The sequence below is a fragment of the Plasmodium knowlesi genome, assembly GCF_000006355.2.
Source record: "Plasmodium knowlesi strain H genome assembly, chromosome: 12".
In the NCBI taxonomy this organism is placed as follows: Eukaryota; Apicomplexa; class Aconoidasida; order Haemosporida; family Plasmodiidae; genus Plasmodium; species Plasmodium knowlesi.
In genome coordinates this window covers 1,402,537-1,425,582 of record NC_011913.2, presented here as the reverse complement: position 1 = coordinate 1,425,582, position 23,046 = coordinate 1,402,537, and the positions used below count along the sequence as shown (strand labels likewise).

The 23,046-nt window shown below is 38.7% G+C and overlaps 5 protein-coding genes across 5 annotated transcripts; 2 read left to right on the top strand and 3 right to left on the bottom strand.

The window, feature by feature from the left end:
* Window positions 1-1,309: 1,309 nt before the first annotated feature.
* Window positions 1,310-2,812, bottom strand: PKNH_1232000 (signal recognition particle subunit SRP54, putative; the record flags this gene model as incomplete). The annotated part of the gene is made up of 1 exon (XM_002260336.1): window positions 1,310-2,812. The coding sequence occupies one exon, from the start codon at window positions 2,810-2,812 to the stop codon at window positions 1,310-1,312; it is 1,503 nt and encodes a 500-aa protein (XP_002260372.1).
* Window positions 2,813-4,959: 2,147 nt separating this feature from the next.
* On the top strand, window positions 4,960-5,654 carry PKNH_1231900 (conserved Plasmodium protein, unknown function; the record flags this gene model as incomplete). The annotated part of the gene is made up of 2 exons (XM_002260335.1): window positions 4,960-4,999; window positions 5,236-5,654. 2 exons carry the CDS (start codon window positions 4,960-4,962, stop codon window positions 5,652-5,654), a joined length of 459 nt encoding a protein of 152 aa, XP_002260371.1.
* Window positions 5,655-5,781: 127 nt separating this feature from the next.
* Window positions 5,782-8,154, top strand: PKNH_1231800 (NADPH--cytochrome P450 reductase, putative; the record flags this gene model as incomplete). Its single annotated transcript, XM_002260334.1, has 1 exon — window positions 5,782-8,154. The coding sequence occupies one exon, from the start codon at window positions 5,782-5,784 to the stop codon at window positions 8,152-8,154; it is 2,373 nt and encodes a 790-aa protein (XP_002260370.1).
* A 1,097-nt stretch (window positions 8,155-9,251) lies between these two features.
* PKNH_1231700 (zinc finger protein, putative) lies at window positions 9,252-14,642 on the bottom strand (the record flags this gene model as incomplete). Its single annotated transcript, XM_002260333.1, has 2 exons — window positions 9,252-12,344; window positions 12,471-14,642. The coding sequence occupies 2 exons, from the start codon at window positions 14,640-14,642 to the stop codon at window positions 9,252-9,254; spliced, it is 5,265 nt and encodes a 1,754-aa protein (XP_002260369.1).
* A 2,116-nt stretch (window positions 14,643-16,758) lies between these two features.
* Window positions 16,759-22,837, bottom strand: PKNH_1231600 (conserved Plasmodium protein, unknown function; the record flags this gene model as incomplete). The annotated part of the gene is made up of 6 exons (XM_002260332.1): window positions 16,759-16,803; window positions 16,982-17,039; window positions 17,173-17,234; window positions 17,425-22,024; window positions 22,149-22,374; window positions 22,651-22,837. The coding sequence occupies 6 exons, from the start codon at window positions 22,835-22,837 to the stop codon at window positions 16,759-16,761; spliced, it is 5,178 nt and encodes a 1,725-aa protein (XP_002260368.1).
* Between the last annotated feature and the right edge of the window lie 209 nt (window positions 22,838-23,046).

Below are 23,046 nucleotides of genomic sequence, written 5' to 3'. Positions count from 1 at the left end.
GAAATTGAGACACACACCGTCCACCTTTGTGATGGTATATTTCAGTGTCATTTAATTCCCTTCTATCAGTCCTTTATTGGTCGTTTATTGCGAATTTATATTCCCTCCTATGCATGCTGCTGACATTTTTAATAAATAGCCATGCGACTTACCGTTGTGGATTTGAATACATCCAAATTGATAAACTGCCCTTTCCTCCCCCCCCTTTTTTTTTTTTTAATTAAATGATAAAAATTACAACAATTGTTACAGGATTGGAAGGATCTTTCAATCAAGCTTGGCTTTTCCCCGGCAGCTTGTTTTTGGGGGGGCATAAAATTTCCTTTTACTGCCGGCAAATGGTAAATTGTATCCGTCGTGTGCACTCCGTGTGGGCATGATACTCCGCAAACGCGTAGTCATCATACAGATAGCGCGCAGTAGCACATAGTTATCATCTGTCCGATGCCACATTACACAAAAGCGGGCATCCTTTTTACTTTAATTTAAATGATTTTAAAAGTTTTACAAAGGAGAGAAAAAAAGAACATCATGGGAGGCAGGAACACCGCAGCTAGCTATTTCGGTGGTGACAAATTAAAAACAAAAAAAAAAAAAAAAAAAAAAAAAAAAAAAAAAAAAAATTACATTTATATAATGCGTATAAATATTATGTACGCACGTACACCGGTGTACTTGCACAATGGCAAAGCTGCCATTGCTGTCACTGTTGCCACTGCCGGGACACTTCTTCACACCTTTTGAACGCAAAAATGTAACGTAAAAAAGGAGCAATGGAAAAAGTTGGGCGGTCTCTGACGTAGGTGTGTCCTATTTTGCGCCCGCATTCGCAGAATACGAACAGATGAGCTGCTGGTATTTTTCTCTAATGAAGCGTTATCCTCATCTGATTTTTTCTTTTTACGCACTCATGACTGAGGGAGATAGGCAGGTAAAACTCGGTCCAGTGTCTTATCTCTCGTTCCGGAAACTTGCAAAAGTTGAAATATGTGTGGAGGGGGATAAATTATTTTCTTCCTGGTATCGTCCTGCACGCATAGCTCTGCACATAAAAATTGCGTTTTGCAGAAATTGCAAAAAGCAAACTGATCCGAGTATATCTCACTCTCAAAGTGTAGTAAAAAAAAAAAAAAAAAAAAGTATACATGCTTGAGTACCCTTCAGGGAATTATCCCTCCCCATAAGCTGACAAAAGAGGACGCACATATACACCACATGCAGAGCATCCTTCAAAAAGGTAGGAGGGGTAAAATCTGAATGCAGTTTTTTTCCGTCCAATGGACCCCCATCTTGTGCTTCCTCCCTTTGTTCACTTTTTAAAACCCATTTGTTTCATCATGTTAGCCATAGTCCCCCCCAAATCGTCCATCTTTGTAAATTCTTTCAAAATGTTAACCATGTTATTTGCGCCGCCCATCTGTCCCAACATGCTTGGATCAATAATGTTGTTCATTTTGCTGAGGAACTGTTTTTGATTTCTCATTAATGAGCCAATATTATTTTCTCTCAATCCCAATTTTCCCATTTTGGAGACCATATTTTTTAAGAACTTAAACTGTTCCAACAATTCTCGTATATCCTGCAGGCGCGTACCTGACCCTTTGCAGATTCTCAGGCATCTACTATCGTTCAGAGGTTTTACACAATCCAATTCTTCATTCGTCATAGAATCCATAATAACCATAAATTTTTTTATTTTCTCAATCCCTTCCTTCTCGGTACCTTTACTAATTATATTGTTACCAAAACCTGGGATCATGGACATAACTTTACTTAAGCTCCCCATTTTAAAAACATTTTGAAATTGATCATACATATCTCTGAGTACAAATTTTCCTTTAGACAATCTGTTAATTAACTGTGGCTGTTTTTCAATATCTATTACTTCCTTCAAGGTTGACACAAGGCCGTTTATATCTCCTAACCCTAGAAGTCTCGAAACAAATGACTTGGCTTCAAATTTCTCAAAATCGTTAATATGTTCACCGGTACCGATAAATGTTATCGGGCATCCGGTTGATGCTACTGCTGATAGAGCTCCTCCTCCCTTTGCATGTCCATCTATTTTCGTAATAATTATACTACCTAAGGTAACTGAGTTCTTAAAAGCCATAGCTTGATCATGACAACTCTGTCCAATATGGCTATCAATTACGAATACAATTTCTTCTGGGTTTATTGAACTTTCGACTTGTTTCATTTCTTCAAATAATTCACTCTCTTGTTTATGCCTACCAGAACTGTCAACAATGATTAAATCATATTTTTCTTTTAAAAATGCATTGACTCCATCACTTGCAATTTTTACAGGATCTACTTCTGAGTAACTACCATAAAATGGGATTTTAACCTTTGCCGCATTTTGCTTTAGCTGATCAAAAGCCCCGGCTCTAAAAGTGTCTGCACATACTAAGGCTGTTTTGAATCCTTTCTTTTGATAATAATGTGCAAACTTGGTACAGGTGGTTGTTTTTCCACTTCCTTGCAAACCGACAAACAAAATGACATTTCGGCTTCCTTTTTTGGGAACATAGGATTCTTTCTTCCCTTCGAGGAGGTTAATAAGCTCTTCCACCACGTACTGTTGTACCAGTCTCTTTTTATTGTTTCCATACAAATCGATATTTTTTTCGATTTTTTTTTTTATATTACTTTTTATATCCTTCAGATAGCTAATGTTTATATCCGCCAAGATCAACGCCCTGATCACTTCCTTAAGGCATTCTTCAATTGCGCTGTCGTCAGCCACGGCCGACGCCTGCAGCTTCTGCAGTGCTGACGTCAGCTGCGTCCCCAGCTCCGTCAGTACCATTTTATCACTACAAAATGTTCAATGACAGTGGTATCGCGCACCTTTTGATGATTCCTTTTTTCCTCTCTTTTCCGCCTCTACCTTTTATGACGCAGGAGGAGGTGTCCACTTTAATTGGGCCTTCTTCAACTCTGGATCCACTGCACAACAGGGGGATGCTGCACTTTGTCGTGATAATGGCAATGAAGTAACCCTTCCGTTTACTTCACAAATGGTCTCTCAAATGTTCTTCTGGTGGAACACTCAGCGGAAGGGTGACTTATGAAGAGCCAATTTCCGGATAAAAGGTTAACAAAACAAAGTGGTCTTAAAAAGGGGGGGGGATTTACTTCTGTTTACACCAAATCAAGAGGGACGACTTCCAACCTGTGTCTGCTCCAGACTTGCTATGCCGCAACAGAAGGTATGGTCCCCCAAAAAAAACGCACGCAAATGGATGTGTATTCTGCTGCTCATGTGTATGCGTTTGTATAATTCTTCACGCGTACACAAATAAATTGCACTACATACACAGACTTGAAAAAAAAAAAAAAAAAAAAAAAAAAATTACACTTTCGCACAAATATAGCCAATCGATTTGTTCTTTGTGCCCATTTTCACATTTCGTAGTAAAGTACCTTCACAATGGCTAATCATTTTTACATCAAATATTTTGATGTAATTCGAATTCCCTTTTTTTTTTTTTTTTTTTTTTTTTTTACGTGCAATTGCTCGTCAAGACGTGTGTTGCCGCAGAAAGGAGCGTCTCACCGCGCGATGTAGGTAAATGTTCACCGGAGTGTATACACCCAAGTGTACGGCGAATGTGGGGTAACCCCAAGAGGTGATTTTCCAAACGCGAGAGGGGGCATGTGCTGCTTCAGTTGCGATGCATCCCCATCGAACGCATTGATCGCTCACGCCCCCTTATGTGCGCCAGTAAATAGCCCCCTAAGGGGATGCACAAAATGTCATGTTACGATGAATAGTACTTCTCGTTTTGTTCCTTCTCCTTAGCATTTGCCTTCTCCCCTGCGTATAGTAAGGCAGCCTTCGAGCGTGAATTCATCACAAATATATGTACGTTGCGTTTTTTATATTACTAAAAGGAAACCGAACGAGAGGCCTCGCTTTACAAAAAAAAAAAAAAAAAATATAATATGTTCACATTAATTTCTTATGCCAAGCGTTTTCTCCGCAACGCTGAAAAAAACTGTCACTTGGAATAAATCATTTATTGGGGAAAGCAGGAAAAGAGGAAGAACATAAAAAATTGTAGAAAAAAAAAAAAATATATATATATAAATATAACTCCAATGTATTTATGGCAAAAAGCCACTTTACAACCAATGGTAAGTAAAAAGAGCCCATCATAAAAGGCGACGCCTTATGGATACACGTAGGCTCAGCACCTGTGCCCGTTGTGACACCCCTAGATTTCCCAAAAAAAATAAAAAAAAAAAAAATAAATAAATAAATAAATAAATAAATAAATAATGCAACTGCAAAGGAAGGAAGCACTCTTTCTCCGTTCTTTTTTTTTTTTTTTTTTTTTTTTTTTCTCATTCCTTCCATTCTCATAAGGTGTTAATAAAAGAGGGGGGGGATTTACAGCATTGATCTCAGCCCCACCGGTAACAGCAGCGCATTTGTACCCATTAACACAATTGAAAGCGAACACATGGCTTTTGTGCAAAAGTTTTTTTTGTGAGTCTGTTTAAAAAAAACAAAGGAAGATATTCAAATATATAGTGCATTTCCTAGTGGGGATAATTTGGGGAAGAGAGAAAAAAACACCCTTCTGTTCTTCATGTAGCGAAGGCTACCTTTGGCATGACAACAAACAATATAACAGTTTAACTATTTGGGAACGGTGCGCGAAATTCTATTCGTAGCAGCAGGGTGGACATCCTATTACTTCCCCTCATCGTGCCCCATGTAGATCTTAAAACAACTTATGTATATCCATATGGGTGTGTTAATTCGTTTAAGATAGGCATTGCTTTTTTTCTCTGGTTTGTGGAAGATACTTTGTCGATGTATTCTACGCAAACCCGCGGCAGACACGTCGGTCACGCTGTTCCATACGCCTCAAAAAAGAAAAAAAAAAATATATATATAATTTCAAGCGCACAGGCAATTTTATACAACTACCATCCTCAGATTTAATGATCATGATAAATTCCCCTACCTGTGACGTGACAGCAGGTATGGGAAATGCCCACTGTGTGGCTCATTAGGCGGTCCCCAAGGATACTCATATAACCAATTTGGAGCACATGATATCCCGCTTTAGGAGATGTCGCATGAGCAGAGTTCTTAGGGGGTGTCCACTTTCATCTGAACTGATCGTATGACATTCCCAGTGGTAGGATAAATTTCTCCATCCATGCTAACTTTTTCTACTCTATTCATCCCCCCCCTTATGCATCCCCTCTCTTCAGGATTGAACGGGCTGAGAAATAAAAGCGTCGAGGAAATCGCAGAAATTGTTAAAAGAGCCAAAGAAGCGAAGGAAGCCCAGCTAGGAGATACAGACAACTTCAAGGAGAAACAGAACCTAAATGTTCTGAAAGCCTTCGCAGAGAATCAAGCACACTGTTTTAGCATATGTAAGCAAAATTTATACAATCGATTTGAGGAGGACTTGCAGAAGTACCAGAACGTGAGCGCCCAAAATAATTCAACTTTTAACGAAAGGAAAAAAAAAGAATTAGAAAAGTTTTATCAAGACATGGAGCAGCAACTGTGTTTCCGTGCATGTTCTATGAGGTGTCGTCATATTTTACAGGGAAGGGAAGAAGAGGAAGGAGTGAGAATAAGTGGAAACGGAGAAAATAAGAAACAGCATCTACCTTCCTAATAGTCGCTCTCGATATTTCGTCCTGAACAACCCTTCCCTTTGTCATCATACAGAGTTCCTTCCCTTAGGACACCACGTTTAGCTTCTCCTCCCCCCCCCCTTTCTTCATCCTCGAAAACCGATCAATATGGAGGACGAAGAGAGGAAAACCAAAATTTTATTAACGTATGGGTCCCAGTACGGAAATGCTTATGATTGCAGCAGAATCCTTTTCTACGAATTGTATCGAAGCTTCCACATCGATTTTCTATCCCTGAATGATATCAATTTGATGAGTCTCCAAAGGTACGAAAATGTTATTATAATTGTTAGCACTACAGGATATGGCTGCTACACAAATAACATGTCCAAATTTTGGCTAGCTATACATAGGGGTAATATAAGGCTTGACGAAGGTACCTATTTTCATTTGTTCGGATTGGGTGATAGTGCATATGATAATTATAACATAGTAGCGAAAAAATTAAAAAAAAAATTAAAATCTCTCAATGCAAATATTGTAAATTACAATTTAGGCAATTATCAACACCCTTCAATGCATTTTTCAAACTTTAATATTTGGAGAAATAATGTCTATCGATTTTTGATGAGCAGATATACCTCCTTTCAGTTAAATGAGGATGTCCCTCGGTTGTACTCCATCAGGAGGGTAGATCAATTAGCAGGTGAAGCGGATATCGACCAGGAGAAGGGAAAAAAGGAAAAATATAACTACACCAATGGAAGGTGCGATTATAAGTCTACTAGTGAAGAAAAATACATAGAGGATATTCACTCCAATGAGGAACAACAAATCGAAAGAGATTCATCCAAAAGGGGGGAGGAGCATATGCAAGATACCCATAGTGGGTATAGTATGGCTTCCCAAATTGGTGACTTCGAACCGGATGACTACTTTTGTAAATTATTAAAATTTTCGAAATTTGAAATTTTAAAAAATGAGAGGTGCACAGGAAAGTCCCATTTCCAAGATGTAAGGTGCATGGACCTGATGGCACCACCCTCCCTATCCTTTAATGTGAGCAGCTTGTTAAATGTTTACCCATTTCTAAACGAGAAGAAAACGAAAGAGGTATTGAAGATGTTAAATATTAATTATGATGAGTATGTTATTGTTCAGTACAACTACCCCGAGGGTAAAAAAAGTATCACAGATGGCGTTCCGATTAATAAAAGAATAAAAATACTACACCTTTTTATGTACTTCCTAGATTTAAGCAAAATGGTTACCCCCATCTTTTTCACCTATTTAAGTAAAAGAACAACGAGCGAAATGCACAGGAAGAAATTTCTACAACTGGCAGACACAAACGAAATAGCAGATTATTTTTCCTACATCTATCAGGACAGAAGATCCTACTACGATATCTTTTGCGATTTTTACAGTTACATACAAGTTGATGTAACTTTTCTCGTGAACACTCTTCCGGGCATTCAACAAAGATCCTATTCCATAATGAACCCAAAGGAATATTATAATTATGTAAAAATAAAATTTAACCCTTACCATTTCTATCTACATACTGTAAATCCATTTTTTTCATCCCTCTTATCCTTTTTAAAGATCCATTTTGGCGCAAGAAATATTTTGGCTCATTATACAGAAGAAATGTGGACAAGTCGTACCTTGAAATTTGTAAACTTCATGAGGGGAAAATTAAGCAACCGAAGGAACAACATAATCGAGCTACTGGTTAGTCTTTACCAAGTGGAAATAAACAAAAATAAAAAGGTGGTGGGTCTCTGTTCAGATTATTTAGTCAATTCGAAAGAAGGATCTTTTATTTACGCACAAATTCAGGATAGCTTATTGTGGTTTAATAAAAATGTTCTAAACTTAGGCTACCGAATTGTATACATTTCTACTGGCTCGTCCTTTAGTAGCTTTCTCGGCGTTATCAGATACCGCCACGATTTGCACATAAAGGGAAAATCTACAAAAAAGGGAATAGGCGAAAAGGAGCAGCATGCAATGGCTACTCCGCGCTTGAAAGATTTTCTCTTCCTTGGACTTCGCAACAGGTTGCACGACTTTTACTTCGAAGATGTTCTCCGAGGGGTTACCTATTTCAACAACATTTTTGTGGCCTTCTCTAGGGACCCCAAGGACAATTTTTCTTTTCTTAACAGGGAGGTGGAACTGAATAGTGAGTATAGTGCCCCTAGCGGTGGCACTGGCGATGACCGCGACGATTGCGGTGAACTCAAGGGCTACCCACACATTCACTACGAACACGTAAAACAACTTCTAAGTGAGAAGAAGAAAATATACGTAACTGACGTCGTGCTGGCCATGCAGGATTGTATGTACGAACTCTTAACGGAGCGGAACACGATATTCCTCGTGTCGGGAAAATCGCGCCCCTTCGCGCAGAACCTTATGAAGACCTTTGGGAACATCATCAAGCAGAAGGAGCCGCACAGAACGGAGGAGAATATTCAATCCTTTTTAAAAAAAAAAGTGGATGATTTTTCAATAATAGTTGAATCATGGTACTAATTCTTTCAAAATTGGTGAAGGGAGGAAGTACTGCGGAATGGCGGCAGAAGAGTGCCTCACAAGGGGCTAAGCGCACGCAAAAAACAGCTTTTGTAACTCGTTATATAAATAGGACTGTGCTCGCGTGCACATGATAAGGCAAAAAAAAAAAAAAAAAAAAAAAAAGAAAATGAAAAAATAGAAGCGTGGAACGCGGTAGGAGGTGCCATCCTGGATGGCGTTAAAAAAAAAAACAATGAGGTGGAACTCTCTACCATGCGCTTTTCTTGATAATTTCTTAAAGCGTTACGTGGACTGGGGGTAAGGGGAATTAACAAATAAAGTGCCAACCATGTGGCGGCACATGGAAAGACGCATAGACAAGACACATACGAAACATCAGCGTGAACGCAATTGCAACAACATATAAGGAGTTAAAAAAAAAAAATAGGTACACATTTTGCACCCGTGCTTATATCACCATGCCTCATTTATATCCCCCGTCTCTTTCCCTCTATATCTATATCTACGTATAGTTTTCTTTCTCGCTTTTTTTTTATTTTTTTTTTTTCGTTAAAAAAGGGTGCAGACCGCTTGGCACCAATAAATCAAACATGCACATTTGAAATAAGCGGCATCATAAAATATTTAATCGCACTTTTCACAGCATGTATATGAAAAGGTGCACAAAATTAATTTCGTCGATTTTTTCTTTTTTCTTCCTTCCCTTTCTTCTTTTTCTTTTTCTTTTTCTTTTTCTTTTTCATTTTTTTTTTTTTTTTTTTTTTTTTTTTTGTGGAGAGACAGACTAACCATATGTGGGCAATATTTTGCAAAATGTTTGCACTGTCCACGTTTGCATATCTTTGGGCTACTTCCGCTCACCCGCCTTAAAAATAACAATTTAAAAAAAAAAAAAAAAAAAAGTGAGAACCACGCTGAATGGCAAAGTGTGGCTTCTTCCTCTTCACCTAAACCTCGGCACTTGATCTAAGGATGCAACATTGCTAGAGTTACATGATTAGCGATTCTGCTAAACAAGCCGTGTGTGTGTGTGTGGGGGGGGGGCTATCAAAGGTGAAACTATGTAAAAAAGGCATCAGGATTCTGTTCCCTGTTCACAAGGGGCTTTCGCACAGTTCGCACCTCGTCCGTTCGGGTGTATTTTCATACGTGCACATATTGCATCTCTTTAACTTATTTTTCTTCTTAACGGTGTAGCTGACGTTACTTTCAGGTACGTTTAAGTACGACATGTTGTTGAGAGAGAGCGTTGGATGATAGAACTGATTATCGATGTTCTTATTTTCGTTTTTTTTCTTTTGTTTTTCCGACTTGGTTTTACTGTTCATATTATTTACACTGGCAATATTACTACTGCTTTGGTTGCTTTTTTTTTTCTGGTTATCCACGGTGGATGATAAGGGAATCAGGGATGGAAATTCATGAGAACTAAAGGTTTTTAAAATATCATCACTCTTATTACTTTTACTTTTACTTTTAGCTGTACTTTTCTTTTCCTTCGATGTGGACTTCGACTTCTTGTCTTTCTCTGCCCCTTCCCTAGTGTCCCCACTTTTGCTTTTCCCTTTTTTGCCTGAGTTAGAATCTACATTCAGTCCAGCTAGTAGGGGATAATTTGCAAAATTAAAATCTGGCGTACCACCACTATTCCTGTTTTTATTTTGGGCAGTGGAGTTCGATTCAGCTTCTTTTTTGTTTTTCAAAGTGTTGGTTAGCATGTGACTGTTTATAGCTTTCCCTGTCGCCATGGCACTGTTAATGGATGAGGCGTTTTCCTTCGTTCTGTTCTTCTTCGAAGTACTACTTTTTTGTGGTGCCTGAACTATCTCTTCTTGCTTCTTTTCTGGTAACGAAGGGAACTCCAAGTCGAGATTTAATCTGGTGGAGTTTGAAAATATCTCTTTGTTTTTATCAACCTTATTTTTGTATGACATGGATGATAGAGAAGCATTATTTCGTCCAGTTGCTTTGCTTTTACCAATCATATTTGCATTGTTCATTGTACCATTCTTGGACATGTTACCTGCCCTGGTGAGGCTGCTATGGCTAGCACTGGTACCTATCCCGCCAATCCCACCTCGATCGCTCACCCATTCGGATTTGTCCTTTAGCGTGGGAAACTCCTCCTCCCCCGCTTTGGGCGAGCTACTTGGGGTGGTGGAAGACACTAAGCTGCTCACGTAGAAATAAATACAGTACAGCTCATTCACCTTGGTACTTTTTATTATATTTAGAAATCGGTTTCTAAGTGAAAGGGAAACGTCGTAAAGGTTTGCACTCAATCTGCTATCTTCAATGATTCTGATGTGTTGTTTTCTTTCGTCCTGTGATAGCTTGTCTCGATGGTACTGATGGTCCCCCTTGTCAGTCTGCTCGCTGCGCATTTTTCGTAGAATAACTTTTATTTCTTTCCTAATTCGATAGTATTCCGGGCCTGTGGACAAGCACTCCTCCAGAGCTTTCGCATTGACAAAGGAACTCAGATTTTTCGATATGCTTGTCAGAGAATTCAAATCGACTTCGTTGGAAATTCTTTTAATAATTTTCTTCTTATTTTCACTAGAGATGTTAATAAATTTATTTATACAGGGGTCTTTCATGTAAGCTGAAAAGTAGTTACTCAGAAAAAGGTAAAAGAAGGAAACTAAATTTAAATTGGGTTCTATATAGTACAACAAATCCAGAACCACTTTTTTACAAATATCCCATTTTTTATCATACAGATTATTTATTATGTTGTTATTGGGGTTTTTCTTCTTCATGGTCTTTTTAATTAATTGGCTGATATCTTCCAGGTTGCTCAATTCGTTGCTACTTCTCATGTTAATTGCACCTAGCAAGGTATTCCCATTTCGCACCTCTCCCTTTGCCTTGTCACCTCGGCTTGTAGACAACGCTATTAGAATGTTACTACTGTTGTTACTGTTGACGCTCTTATTACTTTTATTGGCAACACATGAATTATTTATTAACGTACTGGACTTGGAGGTTCCCCCACTGTAGGCATCCCGTCCGGATAATGTGTCCCCTTTCTTTGTTCCTTTCTCCACCTGACTGTACGTCTGGCTACACAAGTGTGAAATATTCCGCACTAGGGAGAACACCTTATCAAATCCATGCTTTTCAACTTTAAAAAATAAAAAGACCAAATATAAGAACCCGTATTTGCTCAGTTCGATGGGCCCACAACTCGCTTCCGCCTCTATCCGCTTCTTCACTTGCGTCATTTCATGCGAGCAATGGTAAATTTGCTTCGTTTTGTCCATATTCACACTGTTACCGGGGTAGTCCTTGGTTCCGCTATTCGTGCCCCCCCTAGAACTACGCCCACCACTAGGAATAGGCATCGCCGTGGTGCTTACAAATTCAATCACCTTCTCAAGGCGCACGTGCTTCGACTTCAAGAAGAGATAAAAAAAAGAATAATACAAAATGAAAGATCTATTAATTATGATGTTAAAAAAGAGGTACAGATAATTCTTTTCCAAGTCTTCCTTATTATAAGATAAGTAATCTATTTTTTCCACTATATAATCAAAAAATATTTTAAAATGAAAAAAGTTGTTTCGATCCTCGGGAAAATCCTCTTCAATTATCGTCTTGTTCAGTTGTACTATCTCCTCCTGCGTAAAATACAATTCTGATTTTTTACTGGACAGTGTTTCAAATATTTTCAAAATAATCTCCATATCTCTTTTGGCCATGTACAGGAAAAATATTTTTTCACTGCTTCCAAAGTAATTTAAAAAATCCTTCACTTTACATTCGATGAAGTAGTCAAAGTACCATGCGTCATGGAAATTTTTAAAGTTGTATATGCACTTGTGTCTGTTTACGTCAAAAGGTTCCTGGCTCCCTGCGGCCAGGTCTTCTTCGTCGAGGCGTTGGTTGTGGAGGCTGCTCGCCCCTGCGTTGTAACTGCTCGCGCCTGTGTTGTAACTGCTTGCCCCCGCGTTGTAACCACTTGTCCCGTTATGCGCACTACTTCTTATCTCGTTGTACGAAGCCCCTGCAATGGAAAAAGTTATCTTATTCCTCTTGTGGTTTCCCTTCTCCTCGTGCTTCTCCGCAAGGTGGAAGCACAAATCGATCTTATTGTCAAAGACGACGAAGATGCACTGCTCGTATAGGCATGGGTGATGCTTCTTCTTGTAGTGCTCGAACAGATTCTCGTAGTCCCTATAGACCTACAGAAGGTAGTGTAAATGAAAACAATGAAGCACGCACAAACAATAACGTATGCACACACAATAACGTATGCACAAACGTTGGCTACGCGCAAAGCGCAGATGACTCCACTCTAGCGCCCTTACATGAGTGTGCAGCTGATCATAGTAGACCACATCTTCCTCCAAGTCTCCCTTGGGCGCTTCCTTGCTATCACTGGGCCTCTTATTAAAGCAGAATTTGCAGAAAAAGTGGTACTTGTTAATGTGATTCATGAACGTATCAAAATCGTAGAGGTAGAACCCACAGAAGTGGCAATAAATGTGCCTTATTTTAAATTTATTCTCCCCAATTTTCTCCCCATTTTCAACGTGCATTTTTATAAACCTTTTAAAAAATATATTATACTCGAAAAGGAATATATTATCGCTGTTGCCAACGCAGATATCACAATAAGTCTTTCCATGTTCATTCATGTGTCTGCACAAGTCGTTTAATTTCCTGTGGCAATAATTTTTCAAAGAATTAATATTATTTATGTTATCCAAATTGGTAAAGCAAGTCTTGGTAAACAGATCTACAGCTCGAAAATAGTCATCAGACAAAACAGATTCTTCATCTTTTATGCGAAATAATTTGCTTCCATATTGTTGATACTTATCATATATGGAGTCGTTTTTTTTTCGCAAAATTTCTCTTTCGTTTTTTACGTAAATGGTTTCAAAGTACTTATCTGTACCATGATTTTGTTTAAATTTTTCGACCTTTTTACTTAGGATTTGGGTCCAGTAGTCGATACAGGGGGAAAGCAGACAGACGTAACTTGTCAACAGGGTTGACAAACTGTAAATGTAAAAATATTCGAAGAACACTTTCCTTTCTGTGTCTACAAATATTTTTCCATATAATGCATACTTCTTTTCTGTGTTCACTCCTCCGTTTAAGAGGTATCTTATTTTTTCTCTTTTCCTTTTAATATACTTATCGTAATAAAAAAACAAATACATGTTTTCACCTTTTTTGACTGCGCTGCTATTTCCTTCATTAGCATTATTGTCGTCGTTTTTTTTTAAAATATTTCGTAAAATTATCACGTCATCATAGGGAGATGAAAACACCTTCTTGATATCACTTTTGCTCATAGAGCTTATTTGTTCTTTACTGGGGAGGTATCCATCAATTCCTTTTTCTGTAACAGAAAATGAATTCATTCCCTTTTGGCTACCCACCTTTGGGGGAGGTTGGCCTAGATTCACTGCGGGGGGTTCCCCCCTAAATTCTTCTTCTTCCACCTTTTCCTGTGCACATAGAGTGGCCCTGTTGATTGAAATAATACTACGTGAGGACTCAGTCAAGGGGGTGGAGCCTCCCTGTGCACATTTCCCTGTGAGGTCCTCCCTTTTGTGATAGCTACTTCCATTCAGCTCCCCAAACTGAGATGATTCGTAACTGACGCACCGCTCGTGGTCTTCCTTTTCAAGCAGAGTGTGCAATAAATTGTCATAAGTAAAATACGTATAGAAATTATTTAAACAAAAAAATATGTACCCATTTCTTTCTTTACAGAATGGGCATTTCATTGTATCCTTATCAAATTCATAGTTATATTTCTCTTCCTTTCCATCCCTTCGTTGGTCACTCGTCGGTCTGGTCATATCGACAAATGATCCTCCTCCTCCTATTCCACTTGCGCCTCCCCTCCTGCCTCCATACTCATCGGGGTACCCATAGTTATTTCTATTTCCTACACGATTACGATTATTTACATAATTTGTGTACGCACTATTGCTACTGGTGGTGTTGTAACGAGGGGCATTGGCCCCTCTGTTATTCTCCTCATTCTCATCCTTCTCCTTTTTTTGCATGTACAGGAGACGATAAAAACATAGAAAGCAATAAGTATGGTTGCATTCTTGTATGCACACAAATTTTATTAACTCGAAGCATAGACTACATTCGATGAATTTGAAGTCCAATTCAACTTTTTTCAAGTCAAAGTTGCTTATCTTATATTCTTCTTCCTTCATTTCTGCTAGAGAATAATTATCATTTTTTTCCTTTTCCCTGATTATTTTTTCCACCTCTTTTTTTACAATTTTATTCGCATTTTTTTTTATATTCTCTATTAAACTGTTATATATTATTAAGTTGTGTTCTATCCTTAGTATGTCGGCGTCGCAATAACTAAATAATTTTCTAACATGATAAGAGATGTTTACGTGCATGCCCTTGTCTCCCTGAGCGTTTTTTTCATCATAGTATTTTGCAGATTCGTGTTTGCTCCTATTGTTCAAGGCGGCGTTTCTACCTCTATACATTTTTTTTGTCAATTTAATTTGCAATTGGGTGTGGCGACGGGATCGCGATGGATGTGCCAACAAATGTCTTGGTGAATATATTCACATATCCACACAACGCCACTTTTCCCCTTGGCGTAGCTTATTTCTGGGAAATCCCTTCAAGGGCACAGAAGAAAAAGACGACGCACAGATTCGTACTCTTATTTTGCTAATTTGAAGCGTGGTCCTTCGTTCCTCTGTTGGCATATAAGCTGCTTCCTTTGTGGACTACTTTCGCCCAGGTAGCGTAAACTTCTCCGAAGGTGTTCTCGTTACAAGCGCACTTATACATGTGCATATAAATGCTTTATGCATATAGGGGACACACACCTTTTTGCGTTCTGAGGGTGTTTCCACGTTGAGCGTGATCGTATTACCTTGAGCTGGTAATCTTACAAAGGCAGTTTTTTCTCTTTTCCTTTTTTCCTTTCTCCTTTGAATTCTTCAACTATTTGGTCGCTCGAACAGACCTTATCTTCCAATTTTTACCTTTCCCCCAGGGGGGATAGAACGTTCGGAGTTTAATCCCGATCGCGTGAAGGTATAAACTTATTGCATATATGCCTAGGCATGTATCTACTCTGTGTGACACATGAATACGTGCGTTTATTCGTCCTTTTAGGCGTATGTTTTGTAAATCCCACGCCCCCCGCTGCAATATTGGAACTTGCCGTGAATCCTCGATATTCTGGCTCCCGATGCCATTTCGACAGTAAGTAGAATGCATATGCAGCGCGAGCGCAGTTTACGCATACATACGTACATATATACATACATATACATATATACATATATACATATATACATATATATATATATATACATATACATACAATTACGCGAATGATCATCACATATGCCTCTTTTTTTCTTTTTCTTTTTTTTTTTTTTTATTCCGTTCCTGCAAACAATTCGGTACGCAATATGTACATTTTCCTCTGTCAACAATCCCCAAAAAAAAAAAAAAAAAAAAAAAAAAATAATAAATTTTTTTTTTTTAAATTTAAAAAAATTAAAAAAAGAAAAAATAAGAAACATGCTTACCCGAAAAAAGTACGTCATCGAATGAAACCAAACGTATACGTAGGTAGGTGAATATAAATACGCACAGTACCTTCCATTTTGTCCGCCCTCTCGCAGCCTTGGAATTCCTTTAAGAATCGGAAATAGCGCCTTCCACAAGTGTTGGTACATACCTATATATGCATAAACGTATGTGCTGTACCCCACATAAACGCATGTATATACGTTGGCATATTTCTTGGGCGACTCAACACATGCCGCCTTTTTGGTGTACCATCCCGCTTCTTGCAAATATTCAAAGTAACTTCTTCCCTTTCTTCCTTTCCATTTTGGTATGTATGTCAACATTCCTTGTGGTCCTCCCCTAGCTGAAATGAATAAATTTACAAACTGTGAAGAAACTATTTCTACATATTAATTCTGTGGTTGGACGTATTTTCCTGCGTACACCTCAGCGCAAATGTTCCTTTGGTCGAATTCGTTTTCGATGCAAGGCTCGCTTTGTTCGTATTTCTATTTTTGCTTATTTCGCCAGGCATATACCAAGGGAGAAGGAATTATCACACACACGACATCGGAAATAATTCTTTTCACAATTGGGAGTAAGAGGCAATTACAGAGGTTGCCAATTCGTGTGCAATAAAGCGGGTGTGGGAAAATGGTCCATATCACACCATGCGAGCATTATCGTTATGAGAATATAAATTAAAAACATAAAAATGGTGAGAACGTGATTGGTTAGGATGCCAGGTATATATAGCGTGAAAACTTTGGTGAAGTCCAAAATTGACGGAAAAAATATATATGATCACAAACACTTGTTTATACGCTAGGCGGATATGAACGGTTGCCTCTTCAGAGACACATGTCGTAAAGGACGAACACAGTTGGAACCAAGTCCACAACAGCGTGTTCTCATTTCCCACGTGAAAAAAAAATGGCACAAAAAAATGCAACAAAAAAAAAGTGAAAAAAATGCAACAAAAAAAAAGTGAAAAAAATGTAAGACAAAAAGGTTAATTTTACACAGGTTAGGTAACGCGCCTTCTACAGAAGGAGTAATCCGCTCGGGTCACTTGGTAATAAATTTGTTGTACACTTCGATCCAAATTTTATACTGCGCAGTGTTGTAAAAAAGGGGGAGAGGGGGTAATATAAAAGAAGCAGATATGTACATATTCATTTTGCTTTATCTGTACGCATACGTTATAAGTGTATGTTATACAGGCACAAGGAAAGTTCTACGGACACATACACAGAGGAGTATTATTTTATATATTTCTTTTGTCTTCTACCTCTATGGATTGTCGATTATCTTCAGAATTTTCTGAAAAATTCCTTTCATGCGTCCCGCTAAAAAAAAAAAAAAAAAGAAAAGAAAAAGAAAGAATACTCACTTCATTACCCATTTTTTTAATAAGAAGAAATAGGAAACGAACAACACAGTAACAAAAATGTTTTAAGCGCATTCCATTTTCCGGCTTACATCCAAATGTTTTGCAAAATTTCGCTCTTCTTATTTTCAATATTCCTATAAAACAGGGGTGTCTATGGAAAGGGGGAAATTTCCCATATACATAGGTGTGTACATTAAAATGCCGAAGAAAATTTTTAAGGTAAAATTTTGCTTCATTATGCTGGACGGGAGATCTCATCTCTTTGCAATTTTTGGTGGCTCTCCACTCCCCCTCGAACGTTTCTCCCCTTCGGTTCAACGCTGACAGACGACCGCGCCTACCTGAATGAGCTTCAAAAAAAGCACCGAAAAAACTGGATTGTAAAAGGACAGAGAATAAAACAACTTTATAAAATAATCAATGGCATTGTTATGAAAGAGTTTGTTAATTAAGTTCATTTTGTTTATATCAATTAGTGTGTGAGCGTAGAGGTAAAACTTCCACAGGTTCTTCACTTTCCTATTTTTTAAATCCTCAAAATAATAATGCAACTCCTTTAAGATAACATTTTGCAAAAACGGGAGACTCTTCATCGTGCTAATGTGGAGCATTCTATTCAACACCATGTGGTACAAATACTCATATAGATACATATATTTTATGTAAATATTTATCAGTTTCTTTTTTTTTAAAAATTGAAATGTTCGGAAGCACACTTTTAAAATGTAAGGCAGGCACTTGTTAATGGTGCTGATGTGGTTGCAATTGTTTAACTTACTCACTATCTCGTTCGAAATTTCGCAGAAGAGATTAATTGAGCAAGGCGTACTTCTGTTCTGTTCGATCCGCGAAGCAATTAGGTCTGGGTGTGGGCTCAACTCGCTGTTTGTGTCGCTTCCTTTCGCTCTGATTCCCAGGTTTGTTGCATTATCGACATTGATTTGGCTAAGAGGGTTAACTAATCCACCACCACCATCATCATGGTTATCGCCCATCTCCCTCAGGTAAGCACATATAGACGTTATGTTGTTATTTATTAAGAATTCGTTTCTACATATTGCACTGTTCATATCGTTTATTTGGCTTATTAGCCTTTTTTTCAGACATTCAAATGTGTTTTCTTCCCTCCCTCTGACAGGCATGTTGTTAATACTGCTCGCATCCGACACGCTGGTTTGATCTTCACTCCATTCGTTCACGCGTCTGTCTTTATCATACATGGTTGTATATTCATTGGTAATATGAAGGGGTAGCCTGCTACTGATTATTTCGTTTTCTGCTTCTCCCTTGCTTGAGCCCCAATTCCCGTAGCTGCTATCACCGTTTGAAGAGATATATGTATTACTGCTCACGTTACGTACCTTAGCAGTATACTCGCTCAACGTGCTGTTGTTGCTTAATAGTTCACTTGTTGTACGTGATTTTATATGTTCCTCCACCCTTTTTATCCCGTTTAGAACTTGTGCATTACAGTTACTTTCCCTCGGTGGAGTATTACTAAGGGGTAAGCTTGGTAAATTCTTCTTCTCCATATAAAAAAATTCGTGAATGATAGAAAAAAAATTTTTTATTTGCAAATAATTCACTTGGGGGATATCCAACAAAGCTGATAAAAGCAATATGCTGTTTTTTTCCTTTACAGATTTTAAGCTCTCAAATTTTGTATCTTCTTCGATAAATTCAAAAAAGGACAGGAAATTTCCTTGTTCATTATTCGCAATGACTATATATTTTAAAATAATCATTAGGGGTATCTTCAAATAGCTATCCTTACAATTTTTCACCAAGACTTTATATTTTTTTCTGCTTTTCATTTCGCTGATGGTATGTCCAACATTGGTAGTTTGCTCTTCCTTCGGATCTTGCGTGCTCCGCATGCTGTGGAAATATAATTTGAAATCATCCTTCTCGCTTGTTTCTTCCTCATGCGCGAGGAACGTGCTATCACTGCAGGTCTTGAACTGGCGCACACGCACTTTTCCCTTTCGCCCTCCGTCGGGGTAGCGCGTATAGTGGCGGATGTAGGTCTCCTCGTCCTCACCCCCTAGGGATTCATCGTCATCTTCACCATATTCGTCGTTTTCAGATTGTTTTTCGCTTTCTTCGTCTTCTCCATGGATGTCCTCTTCCTCTTCTTCTTCTTCATCATCATCATCATCCTCGTCGTCATCCTCTTCGTCATCATCATTTTCCATTTCGTCGTCATTGTTTTCGTCCTCTTCTGCCTCTTCTTCAGCGTTGTCTTCGTCCTCATCACTGTATTCGTCTTCCTCCTCCTCATCGTCATCCTCACCATATTCGTACTCCCTATACCTGGCGTACGCCCGCTCCTGATTCCTCCGTTTTTTCTCCTCACTCGATTCCGCATCGTCCACTTCACTTTCGTCGTACCTCTCCAGATGGTCTTGGTATTCACCCACGTCATCGTAAGGCTCGTTTCCGTTCGTGGTAAACTGCTCCTCATATCCAGCGCTACTATTGTAGCCTTCACGGAAATTTTCGTCCTCCTGTGGATAATTCGGGCTTGACCCTTCTGTCGGAGAACTGTTTTCTGTCTGATCAACCTCTTCGCTCAGCACTGTATCGTCTATCTCCTCACTGGGTGCAGTGCCTTCTACGCCCTCACTGGGTGCAGTCCCTTCTACCCCCTCACTGGGAGCTGTCCTCTCTACCCCTTCACTGGGCACTGTCCCCTCCAATTCTTCACTCTGTTCTTCTCCCCTTACTCCTTCACTCACATGGCTACTTCCAGTCTCTTCACCTTCCTCAATGTGGTCGGCATCATGGCTCCCGTCACTACTTCCATCCTCGTCGACCTCTTTGGAATATTCGCTTGTCATGCTTCCTTCACATTCTCCGTAGTCCCCCCCAGATAAATTGGCCTCTTCTCCTTCTTCGCGTAATACTCTCTCGGACGATTCACCTGATAATTCTGCTGACAATTCTGCTGATAATTCATCTGACAATTCACCTGACAATTCATCTGATCTTGGTGACCCTCCCTCCGACAGGCCCTCCCTGTTCTCATCCCAAGGGTCACCTTCTACATATCCCATTTGGGATGTATCCCCAGTGAAGTTTCCACAGGTCTGAATACCTTCCCCTACCAACCTCTGTCTCAACTGAAAATACTGGCTGCACCTCCTTCCCCTATGTTTGTACTCCATCTTATCCAGCGCATATTTAATTAAAAAAAAGAAATTGTTGTAAACTCCAAAATAAAAAAGGGAGGTCCAGAAAATCATGCAATTTTTATAGGGCACCATCTCCAAGTTATTTCCATAGAAGTAAAAACAAATGCCTTTAATGATACAAAACTTTAATAAGATGTTGCTAAATAGGAAAGAATACTCACATAAATCTTCCACGTTCTTTATGTTAAGATTATGTTTAATCCTTTTAACTACTTCTTGTGTCTTTAGTTGATCTGAAAAAATTAATATTCCTTCTCTAATGACATGGTTAATAAATTCGATCACAGGAAAATAAGGGTCCACTGTCATCATATCTTCATCTTTGATGTTATATTTTTCTTTATATTGAAGACATAGAAGCAGTCTTAGATGACTATAGAACATTCCATCAAAAGGTAGAAGCGTCCTCTTCGGATAATTTTCATTGCAATTCGATTTGTACTTGATGTTATTAGCACTTTTCTCTTTCTTCTGCCATTTTTTCCCTTTGTCCATCCCATCTGCATCTTCTTTATCATTACTGCTTCTACTACTGTGGCTAGGGCGATTATTGTTTGTGATTACATGGTTATTCCCTCCACTGCTTTCCTTATTGACGCCAACGGTGGGCATAATACCATCCTCCTCCTTAAATTTCTCAACTGTGGAAGTATCTCCAGCCTCGCTGTACATTTGTCCACTAGTACTGACGTGAGAATCATCTGGACAAATTTTATCCTTTCTAAAATTGTGTATGTTCATTTTTATCTTTTTTGCGTCTTTCGCATCTTCGCCTATCGGCCAGCTCCTCTTCATATTGTTTTTAAATTCGGTGCCTGGCTCCATGGTGCCTGTTAACAATCCCTCTGTATCGTTCTCATTGTTCTCCCAAGGGGTCGTCCCACCTACCTTGGGAATATTATCTTCACGGTTTCCTGCTTGAACCAACTTCCTCTTCTTCAAATAGTGAAAAGAGGTGCTATAATGGCTATACCCACTAAGAGATATAAAATATGGCTTTGTCTTATCAAATTTCGTTGTTCCCTCCCCCTTAACATTCTGCTCTTTATGAATAATTTTGTCAAAACAAGAATGCAATTTTTTCAGTCTGTCTACAAAATGGTTGCCGTCCAAAGAGGGGTGAGAAACGGGGTTTAAATTTACGTAAGAAGGGTTTTCCCAAACTCCTTCGTACTCACTTTTTAAATTTCTGTCCTCCACAAATTCGTTCTTTTCGCAAGAATCATTAGTGGAATATGTTTTGGATTCTAGTTTTCCATCTTCAGTGTCACTTCTAGATTCTTTACCCCTACTGGGGGGAGAAGTACCGTTACCTATTCCGCTACAGTCTGAGGTAAAACCTTCCCTTTCACATAGAATAATCTGAACCCATTTTAATCGCAAAATGTGAACGCACAAATGATATAAAAAGTTTTTTTCCTTTTCATTTCCTATCAATTCCACAATTTGGTTAATCAATGCAAGTACTGTGTCATCGTGTCTGCTTTTTATTTTTATTCTTAAAATAATTTCTTCTATGATTGGTTCTACTTCTTGGTAGAACTTATGAGGACATAGAACCCATATCTTTCTCTTCACGTTCATGGAGGTTATTTCGTAAAAATACTGAGCTGACGGGGTTTCCTCCACCAGCATTTTCAGAATTCCTACAGGTATGACGTCAATTTTGTCCAGAAGAATGGAGAAGAGTGGCTGCATTTCGCGCACTTGGAACATGGGCATCATTTTCTTCGCCAATTTCGTCAGCCTGTTTTGAAGGGCGGGGAGTTTCAAAGTCGGTGAGGGAGTGAAGATATATGCACTTAATCTCGTACACACTTGCACCTAAACATTTATAAGAAGCAGATATTATAATTGACATGATGCCTTACCCCTTCTGTGAAGCCTCCGTTGAACTAAGCCTGTTCACAAACTTAGGGAAAAGGTAATTGTCGAACACCGTTCTGTATGTTAGATGCTTGGGGATGCTCAGGAACTTGAGAAAATCAACCAAACCGGAGAGGGTTTTATCCTGGAAGGACTGCCTCCTTTGCCACACGTTGCACGCGCTCAAAGCTGGGTAGCTGTTTTCGTCTTCATTTTTGAGTTGGTAATTATCTATACGTGAAAAGGGAAGGGTAATAAATTAGCATTAGGACGTGTGCAGAATTTTCATATGCAATAAGTTGTAATTACACAGTGTTCCTATTGGCCTCAGACTCGGCACTGACATGGGAGCCTTTCCAATGCCATAGACACTTTTTTGTTTATTCTTTTTTTCGTCAGTCAAGGAGTTGTATTTTTATTTCACTTGTTAATTTTTCTTCTATTTTTTGTATCTCTTTTTCTTTTTTTTTTTTTTTTTTTTTTCATGTCTAATCGTTTCGCCTTTACATTCTATCCATCGAATCAACGCCTTGCGCCCAGCGGGACCGCAATTTAGCCCTTTGCTGAACTGTCCATTTTTTTTCCTAAAGTTGGGGATTCCTCCTTGGTCAAAAATGTTAATGTAATTCAGCTCCTGCCTTCTTTTCCCCTTCACGCTTTTTCCGTTGGGTTGGAAGTTCCAGCCAGTACTCATAACTCGAAAAAGGAAGTAAACAAAAGGAAATAAGAAACAAACGAACAGGTAGGAAAAAATTAAAGGACAAATAAAATAATCGCAAAAAAAAAAAAAAAAAAATTGAAGTACAAATTCGCAAAGAGATATGAAAAAACAAATGCCGCTCCTGCTATTTAGTGAAAAGGTTAATGCAAAAGCGTCCAAGGTTTTGTTAACCTATTTACACT